Source organism: Schistocerca cancellata, chromosome 3 (genome assembly GCF_023864275.1).
Source record: "Schistocerca cancellata isolate TAMUIC-IGC-003103 chromosome 3, iqSchCanc2.1, whole genome shotgun sequence".
Classification (NCBI taxonomy): Eukaryota; Metazoa; Arthropoda; class Insecta; order Orthoptera; family Acrididae; genus Schistocerca; species Schistocerca cancellata.
This window is the reverse complement of record NC_064628.1, coordinates 764,517,316-764,532,865: the sequence shown is the minus strand read 5'-3', so window position 1 is coordinate 764,532,865 and position 15,550 is coordinate 764,517,316. Positions and strand designations below refer to the sequence as shown.

Sequence of the window (15,550 nt, the reverse complement as noted above, 5' to 3'; positions counted from 1 at the left end):
GTAATATTTCTAAATGAGTTCTGGCTGGTCTAGTAATTACGTCTATCTTGCTTATCATTCCTTCCTTTTTTTAAATTTATTTTATCATCTTTAATTTTGTCATGGTAGTCTGATTGGCAAGTATTTAGTAAAACTTTTTTATTTTAATAGCTTGGTTTTATTTATTTATTCTACCATCTTTGATTTTTAACACAAGGGTCTCATCAATTAGTGTGAAGTAAAAATGGTTCTTTTTTTAAGGAGTTCTTATTCAAGTTATTTTCCTTTTAATTCAGTTATCAGGGAGAAAAAGGGACCCTGGCGTGTTCCAGAGCCATAAGGATCTCCTCATTACAGAACCATGGAATGAAGAGTCCATCATCTAATCTGATTTAAGGATTTAAAAATTATTACTACAATTACCGTACATATGAGAGCTCATCTCAACCCAACAATGAGTATTTCTTTATTTCTATGATGCAGTTATTCATTGTTACAAAAACATGGAAGCCCATATTTTTGTGATTACTTATGTTATTTTTCTGCTACTGTAATACAGTTTAAGAAGTTCTTAGGAAAATAATTGAAACGCCAATAACTGAAGATTTTATTTTCAGGCTGGCCGAAGTTTATCGTCAATTACAGCAGGACCATTGCTTGGGGTCTTTAGTCTGGGGCTACTTTTTCCATGGGCAAATGGAAAGGTTTGTTAACATCACTTACCAGAGGACTGATTCATCATTGTCACACTGAAGAAAAATGGGCGTGGCTGATGTGGGTCATGACAAAATGCTCTTTTACAAAATGCTCTTTTACTAGTGCATCTTAAATGGAAAAAAATTACTGACTGAAGACAAATATTAACAGAAGGAAAGTTTATAAGAATATGATATCATTCTGACTGACTGAACTATGTGTGCTCTGTGAAACATTATAATAATGAGACTGAAGCACATTCCTATTTTCCTGTATTTTACAAGCTCAGTACTTTACACCTTTGAAAAAGCAAAATGAAAGTGACTTTCAATATAAAAACCACCTATACTGAAACATTACTTCTGCACAGAATTTCCTTTGTGAAATAATGCTATTATTTTCCACAGTTTTTAAATATAAATGTACATTTCAGGGTTTTTAATAGTTTATACTTGGAATCACATTAATACCACAATCAATTACTTCCTTTTTTCAGTTGTTAAAATAAAAAAAATGTGAAATTAGTATTTAACAACAGCTTAAATATGTTTGCAGGGTGCCCTGGTTGGTGGAATCACAAGTATGTTACTTGTTGGCTGGATTTCAGTAGGTTCACAAACAGCAATTGCTGGTGGCACCTTGTATTTTGAAACCAAGCCAACTTCAATTGCAGGGTGTCCTGAGATGCCAACAGTAGCACCTGCTTCTCTGCCGAGGTAGTCTTTTTCCTCTTGTTATGAAATTAAAGTTCAAAATTACATCTTGTACTTGATCAAAAGTATATCTCTACTATGCAGATGGTTGTTATTGGTGATTACATGAAGTAGTGCTGTTTTCGAGTTGCTAGGGATGAAATTAAGTGTTGTGATGGAGTAACTGAATGGCTACTATTGACTCATTCCAAACATCCACAATAACAGAAAATTGTTTCCCTGCTATGTATGGTTCCTTAATGGTGGCCGATTTCCAGCTTGCGAATAAACACTTGTATGATAGGGTGGCACTCTAACAAAGATGTGACAATATAATAAGAAAGAACATTTATTAAGGATATGTTACCAAACGGTAATAACTTTGGTATAGTTTGATGCATGGCACTTGATGTCCTATACCTAATACAATGAAATCTACATAACTTTGTTCTCTCTTGGCAGTCTACATTATTGTAAGTATCATTGATGGTCAGTTGCTGGTCATAGTCACCCATAAATAGTGACTGCTAAGTTGGAAGTTGTCTTCAGAGTACTGCACTGAAGTAATCTGTCAGACTGCTGTTTCACAAATGCCTGAGAGTCCACAGTACATAACGTGTTTTGTGCCTGTCTAGCAGAAGAATTTCCATGTTTGCCAGTATGAGATGGAAGCAAATTACAAGGGTGATTTGAAAAGTTCTTGGAATGGAATAGAAAAAAAGTACTTACATCACTGAAACTTTTTTTTATTTTTCAATGTAGTCTCCTTGTATATTAATGCACTTGGTCCAATGATGTTCCAGTGCCTTGATCCCATCTCGAAAATGATTTTACTCCAGGCCTGCAAAATAGTTGTCCACTCCAGTTACCAATTCTTTGTTTGAAGTGAATCCTCATCCACCAAGAAAAATTTTCAGTTTTGGGAAGAGATAGAAGCCTGACGGAGCCATATCAGGTGAATAAGGCAGGTGTGGCATACCTTATTTCGTGTAATTTTGCCATGGGGATGGCACATGTTTTTGATCCAGAATTAAGAGTCAGGGCACCCATCTTGCAGATAATTTTTTCATCTCCAGTTCTTCAGTTAAAACATGATATACCCTTTCAGACGACATCTGGCAAGCATGAGCAATTTCACACACTTTCAATTGGCAATCCTCCATGACCATTTTGTGCATTTTTGCAATGATTTTTGGAGTAGTGCCACATCTTGGCCAACCACTGATCGGATCTTCATCTAAGCTCTCCTGACCACATTTAAACTCATTTGGCCACTTAGCAACAGTTGACTATGAAGGAGCAGAGTCTCCCAGCATATTGTGGAAATTGACATGAATGTCCTTAGCTTTCAAACCTTTCTTTATGAAGTACTTAATCACTGCTTGAATCTCGATTGTTTCCACCTTCACAAATCACTATGTGGCAACAACAACAGAGCCACATCACCACCAAATCTCTTTTCCAAGAGCACTGATGTGGCATGTGTTTACAGGCAACAGTCCAATGAATATTATGTGAACAATTTGTTGCACTAGTGCTGACCTCTTGTGGTGATTCTGAAAACTTTTCAAACCACCCTCATAGTCCACAGCTGACAGCATTATCTGGCTGATGGAATGAACTGTTGAAAAATCGAGGAATTGATCTCCATAAGTGAATCTGCAAACTTACCAAATTAATATGGAAATTACCAAGGAATTACCCTGCTGAATGTAACATAGAAGATTCTCTCTACTATTATCCACAATAGGCTAATTGTGAATGCAGTAGGGATTCTGGGAGAGTATCTGTGTGGATTTTGACCTAGTAGATCAACAATTGATCAGATATTTGTACTGAGGCAAATACTTGAAAAGGCGAATAAGAATAATATTGATCTTCATAACCTCTGTGTATACTTCAAGATGGTCTTTGATATTCTTAACAGGGCAGAGATGCTACCACCTAAGTATGTTTCACTTATCCAAGCAACATTTGCTGGTTCCAAGGCTGCAGTGCAAATGGATGGAGAATTCAGTAAATGGACTACCTAGGATCTAATATTATAGGACAAATTCCATGTCAACTGAAATATAACAGCACATCCTAAATGGTAGTAGATTCTTCCACACATTTAAGAAATACAATACTTCTGTGCCTGTGTCATTCTGAATTATGATATGAATGTCCAAAGGAACAGGCATTGCGGCAACATGAAGTGTATTCACAGTTGTGAACACAGACAACCATCAGCTGTATAATGTAATTACAACAATGAAAAGTTGTACCAGACTGGGACTTGAACCCAGATTTCCTGTTTATCATGAGCAGTCACCTTACCATTTGGCTACCCGAGCATGACTCAAGGCCAGACCCAAACTTCCATATCTCGTCAACTATGTGTCTACAACCTGTACTCATACATCCATACTGTATATTCCTGTACAGGGGAGACATTATACTTGAAAGTGACTTGCCCGGTCTCGACAGATAAATACGATATTGCAATGCCTCTGTTATTCTGAATTATGATCCAAAGTTCCTTCAGACATGAATGCAATATCATATTTATCCACCAACACCAGGCAGGTGAGTTTCAAATAATGCCTCCCCTTTATGGGAATATACATAATGGATATACATGTACAGGTTGTAGTTACGTGGTTGATGACATATGGAAGTTTGGGTCTGGCTGCGACTGTAAGTCAATCACTCACAGTAAGCGGGGAATCTGTGTTCGAGTCCCAGTCCAACACAAATTTTCATTGTCATCATTCCATCATTCAGCTGATGGTTGTTCACATTTGCAACTGCGAATACATTTCATGCATTTAAGAAATTGTTGAACCTGTAGGTTATTAAACAACCAACAGAAACATCAAATTTAAAAGGTCATAACTGATCAGGGCAGTTGTAACCTACAGATGTGAAACACGGACACTAATAAGTGCTGATGAGTAGCTGCTCAGGATATTTGAACACAGTGTTCTGCACAAGATCTGTGGGGCAGTTCAGGCCAACAATGGTTTCTGGAGATCTAAAACAAACACTGAGATGGATCGTCTCAGACAAGAAGCTGACATTGTAAGAACAGTAAAAAGTAGGAGACTAGCCTGGCTTGGACATGCTCTTAGGATGGATACTGCATGAACAACTATAAAAGTTTTTGAATGGAATCCAACTGGAAAAAAGAAAGTGAGAAAGGCCATGAAAGATAATGTGGAAGAAGATATAAAATGGCGGAGAATTGTACTGGAGAGGGCAGAATGGAGGAAACTTGTCAAAGAGGCTAAGACCCTTGCAGGGTTGTAACGCCATGATAAGAAGAAGAAGAAGAAGAAGAAGAAGAAGGAGAAGAAGAAGAAGAAGAAGAAGAAGGAGAAGCAGAAGAAGTCAGCATTCCCTATAAGCTGTCCAACTTTTGGTGGACAAGCATGTGCTGGAGGCAGTGGCAGGAAAGTAGGAAGAGGTCCATGTTTGTGAGCACCATCTGGAGCAGATGCACTCACTCCCTGAAACATTGCAGAGAAGTTTGTAATTGAATGCAGGTCATTTCCCTCTACTTGTCAGCCAAAAAATGTAAATAGAATTTTTTTATAGTACCAAAATTTGAACTAGTGTCCTCCAAGTCAAACACCAGCCCACAAATGTACATAAGCAACACTGGCTATGGAGGAAGAAACACATAGCCTACTCCTCTCAAATAACACCAAGGGGCTGCAGAACTTAAGGTCAGACACACCAATCACAATAATTAGTGTTATTACTAGACCGCGGATTCTAGGTAAAAACCTATTTTGTTCCTGAGTTTCTATTTGCATAAAAATTTGTACTTATGCATTTCATGACTATTTACACTTGATAGCGTTAATTCTATAGGACCTAAAAAAGCCTATTTTGACGTTAGTGCCTATTTTTGCCTATTTCGGCTTTAATGTCCTAAAAAGTGCCCATTTCATCATATAAGTATTTACATACTATACTACAGACGGAAAAAAATATTTTCTGCCCAGCGTGCAGCAAGGTGGCTAGTTGATATGCGCTCATGCTTCGTATTTGTCTAACACTTCGGCCTTTTTTTATTTTTTTATATCGCTATCCCTGTTAATACCAAATACTCTTTATAGGTGTTTTATTATTCGCATGTAAAAAATAGATCACGGATCTTTAGGTTAAAACCTATTTTTTTCCTAAGCTCCAATTTGCATATAAGTTGGTACTTATGCGTTTCATGACTAACTAAACTGAATACTGTTACTTCTATAGGATGTAAAATTGCGTATTTTGACGTTGACGCCTAATTTTGCCTATTTCGGCATCAAAATCCTAAAAAGTACCTATTTCGTTAATCTGACATAGAGTTCTTGTGTTTTCAAAGATTAGAAAAAGGAAGTAAACTTGGGGCTTTATGTCTCGTCGAAGGTGAAGGCCATTAGAGACTGTTTACAATTCCTTTGCTTGCTTTACTACCAACAGCACTCAGCAGAGTTGAATGGTCATCCATCCAAGTACGTGCCGAGCGCGATGGTGCTTAACTTCAGTGAGCGAATGGGAACCAGTCAAAGATTTGAGTTACACATTAGAATCGAACGTGGGAGTACTAAATGTTGTATTTTAAAATATTTCGTTCGTTGGATTCTGGCCAGCTGTGTATTTTCGCAAAGAAACGGTTTCATAGGCCTTAAGCTGAGCACGGATTAAAAAATCACAGTGTTAATCGTAGACGCCCTCTACAGTTAAATTACTGCCCTTTGCACATTTTCTCGCTGCTGTCTACAGGCAGTCCTATCAAACTATTCTGTTTCTTGAAAGGTGTTATACGTGAATTTTCCGGTTCGGAAAATAATTTGCCGGTAGTGAGATGTTTTCATGTGAAGCACCGGTAGATTCCATTTGCTTGTTCAGAAGGGGCAGCCATCTGTCAGGTGCCATATGTCCAGCAATGAGTATGGTACATCCCCTACCGCTCCCATGCACTGCAGTATTTTTTTTAAAAAAAAAAAAAAAAAAAAAAAAAAAAAAGAAAGGGCTTTTTCCCAGTGAAAACAAATCAGTGCACTGTGTAGAGACCGACGTGTTAAGTGTTACTGACGTTCTAAGCGCAAAATAAATTCTAGTTTCAGTGTGAGAATACTACGCCAAGCCGAAAACAGCTAGTTCAAAGTCTACTCATATAAGGCATAAGGCAGTGGCTGCAAGATTTTCCACATTATACAACAGATGGGAAAATTATTTCATACTGTCAACACTGTGTATTTTAATTTATTTTTAATTTCTCTGCATCATTTTTATTAGAGCCTATTTTAGGTTTTGTATAGCCTAAATGAACTACTGAAGGAGCCTATTTTAGGTGCCTAAAACACACTTTTTTACGACCTAAAAATCCGTGGTCTAGTTATTACATGAGGCATTGTTAAGAGATTTAGGGTTTAACACAGGGTACTGGCACACTGTCCAGCAATCAATAACTGTATACCACCACCATCTCCCCTTTAATGGTCATGTAATTTTTCAGTAGCATTTGAAATGGATAGTACCAGGTTGACTGCTAGGCAACTTGTGTGGATCTTGGTGAACTTGTCTATGAAGTGAAAGGTCATGAAAATGCTGTAATCAATGTTCTGAACTGCCTGTCTGCTGAAAACAAGTAATTGTAATGAACTGTGGATACAAAGCATCTATTATGATTTTTCTTGGTGTATTTATCACATCTAAACACTTACCTCAGGCAAATGTATCAAAAAACACAAATCGGTTAAACATTGGAAATTTTGTATATTTTCCATTGCAATCATTCTATGCTCAGAGTAACCGATACTGTACATACAATTAAAAGTAAGAGAATGTTGCATAATAACACCTAATATTCATATGTGTATTGTTTCCTTAGGTCTGAAGCTTTTGTGCTGTACCAGCTTTCATATATGTGGTATACATTGGTTGGGTGTGCCACTGCCCTGTTTGTGGGGATAATAACAAGTTTCATCACTGGAGCAACACGTGTGGCTGATGTTGACAGAGCATTTCTTAGTCCTGCAGTTCACTGGTTGCTTCCTTCACAAAAGGTATGTCAGAGACATATCTGTGTCAGTGTGATACGAAGCTCACTGTAAGCACAAGTTTACATCAAATAAGTGAATGAAAAAAACTTATTCTCATGGGGAACTCAAATAAAACAGGAATACTCACATAAAGCTTGATTCACTTCCTTCTCATCCAGTGTTGCAGTCTTTTTCTTGATTCAATATCCATGGTGATATTGTTAAATAGTCTCACTTCCTGAAATATCTTCCCCTCTTTTGTGTGTAATGGAGAATCCACTTGTCTTGAAATTTCACACCTGTGATATTTCTAATGCATGCTTTTGCTTTGTCCATTAATTCCTTTTTTCATCTTTTTCTTTAATACTTTGCTCCTATTCCTTATAGTGTAAGAACAATATAATGCAGTCACGGGAGAGGGGGGAACTGTGGAAAAGCTAATAACTCATGACGGGTTGGAAAAGCACATATTGCTATATTATACAATACAGTATTTAAACTTAAAGAACATTAGAAGTAAAAAATTTGAAAAACTTACAAATATAGCAGTTAGATAAAATTGACTGAAATCGTGGCTAAACAATAACACTGTAGTAGTTCACAATAAAATACTGCACTGCACTGTGGCATAAAAAAACACGACTATTTAGAACACTATCTGCAAGTAACTGTAGGCTCATTTTACCACTACTTTAAATAAGTCAATTAGTTTCTTTTGGTGAATCATTCACATATTTTCTTTTGTGAATGTTATTTTATGCTCTGAGGTGCAATAACTACGTATGGTTTTGTTCACTTAGTCTGTCCATCAATGCAAGAACTTTTGTTTATATTATCATGTGTACTGGAAACATCTTCTGCACTTTCTTCTTCTTCACCATTCTCGGCTTTGACTGTTTACCATTCTTATTTCACCCAGAATCAATAATGTCTTTTCTAGCTATGATCTCTGAAATCAGTTCCTCATTTTGACAACTGCCCAGCGGTTCATTTCTTCTAAATCAGTTTTGCACTTCATCACATGCTGACTGGAAGTCACTGCTGTTGGAAACTGTCACTGCATTTTTCATCTGTTATATTTTCATTAATGGAACACTTTTTCCAATAATTCCTAATGGTTGTTCAGGCTGTTGCTATGCCACAACAAGCCTACTGAATATACAGCCATTTTCAAATTTCGAGAAAATCTCCATTTCCTGATTTCAGTTTACTATTGAAGTAAGCAGTTCATGACAAATGCTTGTACAACACTCTGATCAACCAGTTGAGTTAGTGCCACAGAAGTGACATATTGTACATGTTAAACTGCTGAATAAATTAGTTTTGAATGTATTACCGATTTCAGTCAAGTACAATTTTCCAGTACCTGTTGTACAACATTATGGACACAGGACAAGTCTCATGGGCAAAAAATTGAAAATTTCAGTAAGATATATACAATACACAACACACAATGTGGTAAGATATACATAATATTTTAAAAGTTTTGTTAATAACAGGTGTCACACACATCTCATAAAACAGTTGTCAAAATATAACACTTATGTAAAAGCAGATGCATGGAGTGTCCATTACACAGTTATCCAAAGAATATCTAACATGAAATGGCAAAAAATTTCTGTTTTGACTAGTATTATCTTTGTAATACAATATCACGAAAATTTTCAATGTATTTTTGTTTTTCAGTTCAATTATTCATTTAATCTTTAGCATAATCTGAAAAAAATCAGTTTCTTCTGTGAGATCCACATGAAAAAATCAATTTCTTCCATGAGATCCATACATCTACCCTCCTCTGTTTTGTGTAGAACAGAAACACTGTTTTGTTTTGTCTACTACATGCTTTTCGTCCCTTAAATGAGAAGCAAATATCAAAGGATTGCTTTTATCAGTGTTATAATGTTCTTTAAGTCATGGACACATGTTTCTTCCTGTTTGTCCAATGTAGAATTTATAGCAATCCCTGCACTGTACTTTATGTATGCCCTATTGGTGGCAATGGGGTGTCAGGTCAGATTTATGTCCTATATTTGGAAAACATTGTATTACTTGTCTGAACATCAGTTTTTATTCTTATTTTATGAAATATGTAGCTAATTTCTTTAGATATTTGCCTGGTATGTGGTAAGACTGCATATTTTTGCTTCTTTTTATTCTCCTTGTTCATTAATGTTATTTCTCTCTTAATCAAACAATGGAAAATCCAGGATGGAATGTAACAGTATTATGAAAAGGATAGTTCCTATTCCTACACACACACACACACACACACACACACACACACACACACACACACGGCAGACAGTGAAGTGCTTGGAGTGCTACTGGGGAGTCCACAGAGACGAGGTGAAGACAGGGTAGGGCAGCTAGGAGCAGTTGGGAAGTTAGATGGTGGGCAGGGGAAAGGTGGGAGAGGGGGGGGGGGGATAGAGGAAAAGAAGAGAAGAAAAAAGTCTGGATGCATTGGTGGAATGAGGGCTGTGTAGTGCTGGAATGGAAAAACGGAAGGGGCTGGATGGGTGAAGACAATGACTAACGAAGGTTGAGGCCAGGAGGGTTGCGGGAACGTAGGATATATTGCAGGGAGAGTTCCCACTTGTGCAATTCAGAAAAACTGGTGTTGGTGAGAAGGATATATATGGTGCAGGCTGTGTAGTAGTCATTGAAATGAAGGATATCGTGTTGGGCAGTGTGCTCAGCAACAGGGTAGTCCACTTGTTTCTTGGCCACAGTTTGTTGGTGGCCACTCATGTGGACGGACAGCTTGTTGGTTGTCATGCCCGCATAGAATGCAGCACAGTGGTTGCAGCTTAGCTTGTAGATCACATGGCTGGTTTCACAGGTAGCACTGCCTTTGATGGTATAGGTGATGTTTGTGACAGGACTGGGCTAGGTGGTGGTGGGAGGATGTGTGGGGCAGGTCTTGCACCTAGGTCTATTATAGAGATATGAGCCACGAGGTAAGGGGTTGGGAGCAGGGATTGTGTAGGGATGGATGCGTATATTGTCTAGGTTCAGTGGATGGCACAATACCACTATGGGAGGGGTGGAAAGAATAGTGGGCAGGACATACCTCATTTCAAAAACTTTTCAGGGCTCTCTGCCTCGAAGCAAGGGCACTTTGTTTGTCACCCCATGGTCCTTGGAATCTCCAGCTCAATTCCAGTAAGTTCTGCCACACTTTCTGCCTCTTCATACTCTATATGAAAATGTGAATGAGAAGCTTCCACTTTCTTTTCTAGATTCTCACACAGATCAACACACACACACACACACACACACACACACATATATATATATATATATATATATATATATATATATATATATATATATATAATAGGAATATAATTATAATAGTATATTTCCTTCTCCTTCCCTCTTTCCTGACGAGGCAACCGTTGGTTGCGAAAGCCAGAGTTTTATGTTTGTGTGTCTATCGACCTGCCAGCGCTTTTGTTGGGTAAGTCTCATCATCTTTCTTTTTAAATATATATATATATATATATATATATATATATATATATAGGCCCCTCTGTTTTGACTGTAGTAAACTGGCTAAACCATGTCATGGGCTAAAAATCGGCTAGCTACAGCCATTGACAGCTAGCTACAGCCATTGACACCAAGAATGGTGGTTTGTCTATTGCTATTAAAAATGAAAATGTTTGGCTTGAAGTTCCTGTATCTGGGATTTCTTGTACACACATGAAAAAAAGTTTTGCATCACCTTGGTTCTGAGAGTTCTGGAACATGTACAGAAAATTGGAACAGAGACCAACATAAACATCATTTCTGCCCTTTTTATTGCTCATGAAAGTCACACACTGCGTGTTGTACCACCATACAGCATGACCTTCAGAGGTGGTGGTCCAGATTGCTATATACACAGGTACCTCTAATGCCCAGTAGCACGTCCCCTTGCATTGATGCTTGCCTGTATTCGTCGTGGCATACTATCTACAAGTTCATGAAGGCCCTGTTGGTCCAGATTGTCCCCTCCTCAATGGCGATTTGGCGTACATCCCTCAGAGTGGTTGGTGGGTCATGTCATCCATAAATAGCCCTTTGCCATCCATCCCATGCATGTTTGATAGGGTTCATGTCTGGAGAACATGCTGGCCACTCCAGTTGAGTGATGTCATTATCCTGAAGGAAATCATCCACAAGATGGGGGCGCGAATTGTTGTCGATGAAGACAAATGCCTTGCCAATATGGTTACACTATCAATTGGAGGATGGCATTCATGTATCATACAGCCGTTACAGCACCTACCATGACCACCAGCGGCGTACGTCGGCCCCACATAATGCCACCCCAAAACAGCAGGGAACCTCCACCTTGCTGCACTCCCTGGACAGAGTGTCTAAGGCATTCAGCCTGACCGGGTTGCCTCCAGACACGTCTCCGACAATTGTCTGGTTGTAGGCATATGCGACATTCATCAGTGAAGAGAATGTGATGTCAATCCTCCATTCGGCATGTTGTTGGCCCCATCTGTACCGCACTGCATGGTGTCATGGTTGCAAAGCTGGACCTTGCCATGGACATTGGGAGTGAAGTTGCACATCATGCAGCCTATTGCGCACAGTTCGAGTTGTAACACGACATCCTGTGGCTGCACAAAAAACATTATTCAACACGGTGGCGTTGATGTCAGGGTTCCTCCGAGCCATAATCCATAGGTAGCAGTCATCCACTGCAGTAGTAGTGCTTTTGTTGGCCTGAGCAAGGCATGTCATTGACAGTTCCTGTCTCTCTTCCATGTCCGAACAACATCGCTTTGGTTCACTCCGAGACACTTCCCTAGTTGAGAGCCCTCCCTGGCGCAAAGGAACAATGCAGATGCGATCGAACCGTGGTACTGACCATCTGGGCATGGTTGAACTACAGACAACATGAGCCATGTACCTCCTTCCTGGTGGAATGACTTGGAACTGATCGGCTGTTGGACCTCCTCCATCTAATAGGCGCTGCTCACAGATGGTTGTTTACATCTTTGGGCAGGTTTCATGACATCTCTGACAGTCAAAGGGACTATGTCTGTGGTACAATATCCACAGTCAACATCTATTTCAGGAGTTCTGGGAACTGGGGTGATGCAAAACTTTTTTTGATGTGTGTATTTGGACAAAGATTAAATGACAGGAGGAAACAGTTCAACAAACAAGGAAATTGCAGCCAGCCTTTCCACCCCTGGTCTTACAGATGTTCATAAGCCTAGTTCTTGTTGCTTTGGTGTGACCTGTAATACTTTATCATTCAGCCCTTTTTGCCCTCTTAGGCAATGCTTTGAAGAATGTGATGATTTTGTTTATGTTGGCTAGAGTTCTTGACTGCAGAAACAGTGCATGAATGGCGTGCTTGAATGGCTAAGAGCTAAATTTAATGAATCATTAGTACAATGAATGTAAATTGCCTGCAGATAGGGCTCTTGGAATTTTGTAGTACTTCCACTAAACACACCACTTATATTTGCTGCCCCACTGAAACCCAATCCATGAACAGCATTCAGATTTAATCTCAGATCATGAATGTTTTCTTTTGAAAAGAAGACCATAAGCAGGAACACATCTGAAGAAATCTTCACAAATTATGAAAACATTTTTGTCTTTGTCACCATACTGATCACAAAGTGCAAACTGTACTGCCCCATAAATATCAGCAGTTTCATCTGCCAGCACGCTGAAAAACTTAGATTGGTTAATTTTCTCAACAAGTGATTTCCACACTAAACCAATAGCAGTGTCCATAATTTCAATCAAAATGCTTTTATCAGACACATCATATTTTCGAAATGTTTTTTTAGAATTACATTTCCTGCCTTAATTTGGAATCTCAACAGTGTCCTAAATTTACCATCATTTCCATGTGCACCTTTGTCTACCAACAGCTGTCCATAATCCCCATGTCCTGTGAGTGGTAGTCCGCCTCATCTGCAAAACGAAACAGTATTAACAATAGGGAAAAGCTTTTCTCCATTTTCACTTATTGTGTTTTTCAAATGAGTGTTCAGTTGAATGTTAACATTATGTCTTATTTTCAAATACTAATATACAATTCCGAGAATAAATGTAGGATTTCACTCGGTATCCTCTAATTTCATGATTTTTCAGTTGTTTCACATTTTTCCATTTTGTGAATAGTTTTTTTACTAACAAGCTCAACTGAACATGTGCACCTTTCCCCAAGTGTAATTCAGCTGAAAAAATAACACAAAACTTACAGGAAGCACCCCCATTTCCTCCTGAATAATCTAACCACTGACACTCTGACAATCATTGATGGTGAAATTTCGAATCCCTTTGCTACAAGTAAATTTGTATTTTATAGGTGGAACACAAGTTTTCACAACATAGCTATATATTTCCTGTTCCTCGTGTTGGCAGTTCCCTGAAGAAAAGATATCTATATTATACTGGTTGTAGTTTTGTAGGGTATGGATGAGTATTTTGAACACTAAACAATGGAAAATCCTGGACGGAATGTAACAATACCAGAGAAGGAAAGTTGCTAATCACCATATAGTGGAGATGCTGAGTCGCGATAGGCACAATAAAAAGATTCACACAATTTTTTCGGCCATCAAGGCCTTTGTCAGCAGTAGACACACATACACACACACACACACACACACACACTTACACAAACGCAACTTGCACACGTCTGCAAGTTGTGTTTGCGTAAGTGTGTATGTGTATGTGTGTCTACTGCTGAGAAAGGCCTTAATGGCCGAAAAAATTGTGTGAATCTTTTTATTGTGCCTATCACGACTCAGCATCTCCGCTATATGGTGAGTAGCAACTTTCCTTCTCTGGTATTGTGTTTTGAACATTAGGTGTACATGGCTGCATTTCAATCAGTTGGTAAAGCTGGCTTCCATCTAGATGTCTTGTTCTTGAATGCTGTGGATTGCCTTTATTGTGTTCTGAAGTGTTCACTACTCCTGTATTCCAATTGGATTAAAACTTTCTTTTGTTTGCAGGTGGAACAAACCAAACAAAATTGCGTCTTTTCTTTTCCATTGCTGAATAATCAACAGTATAACTACACTAAACACAACATACAAATCAACAATGCATTGTAACTTGTACCACGTTGTTTGGCTCATTCGGAATAGTCACACCACTATGACAGCATCCTAATGGGTACCAATACAGAAGATCCTACAAAACGTGTAAAGCTAGCAGATTCCACTAATTCATAGCAAATATGTTGACTTACACAGTGTCACTGTCATTCTGTTCATTGTTGCCAGGAAGAATCAGGTAGGCTCAAATGGCTCTGAGCACTATGGACTTAACTTCTGAGGTCATCAGTCCCCTAGAACTTAGAACTATTTAAACCGAACTAACCTAAGGACATCACACACATCCATGCCCGAGGCAGGATTCGAACCTGCGACTGTAGCGAACGCGCGGCTCCAGACTGTAGCGCCTAGAACCGCTCGGCCACTCCGGCCGGCGAAGAATCAGGTAGCAACTGAACATTCATAAAATGAAATGCACAGGTGAAACTAATAAATAGGTTTGGTTTGGTATTAGCATTCAACACCTCAAGGGCACTGAATTCACATCTCTTCACAATAAAGTTTTTGACAGATTTCCTACTTCACAGAAATCTTAATTAGGTGAAAAATTTTGAGTCTACTTCACAAGACAGCCATCAGTAAAAGTAGTAATGAAGAACATATGAGAATTAGGTGTTAGTTGTACCAAACTTGTTGGACTAAGGTGCACTCAATATATTCCTTAATGATTGAAACTCAAGTTATTCTGTAACTAAAAATACTTCCTAAATGTGGGGGAATGAATATGTTTGAGTTTGTGCAGCCTAAGCACAAGACAATTTTACAAGTTGTGACGGCCACGAAAAAGTTTCCAGTAAGCCAGGAAAATGCATCAGCAGTGCTCTTTATATATCATAATTTCATTTGTTTGACAAAGCTGAAATGGCTACTGATTTTGACTGCACCATTACATGTAACACAGTGATATGTGTAATACAACATGTTTTTTCTCTGGCCTGAAGGTGCTCATTACCGACCGAACTAAATAACCTGATTAAAATAAACACTGTGATCCAAGACTGGAATTATAATGAAACAAAAAACAATTTGGCTTTTAAAATATAATATGCAAAATGGCATTGGTTATTCTTAA

The 15,550-nt window shown here is 38.5% G+C and overlaps 1 protein-coding gene across 2 annotated transcripts in view; it reads left to right on the top strand.

Annotated features, from left to right (window-relative positions):
• Positions 1–15,550, top strand: part of LOC126175790 (sodium-coupled monocarboxylate transporter 2-like) — a 219,022-nt gene that overhangs the window by 201,874 nt on the left and 1,598 nt on the right. For both annotated transcript variants that reach the window (XM_049922770.1, XM_049922771.1), the window contains exons 12-14: positions 597–683; positions 1,231–1,391; positions 7,237–7,411. In XM_049922770.1, coding sequence (XP_049778727.1) covers positions 597–683; positions 1,231–1,391; positions 7,237–7,411 — 423 coding nt within the window. The remainder of the gene's footprint in view (positions 1–596; positions 684–1,230; positions 1,392–7,236; positions 7,412–15,550) is intronic.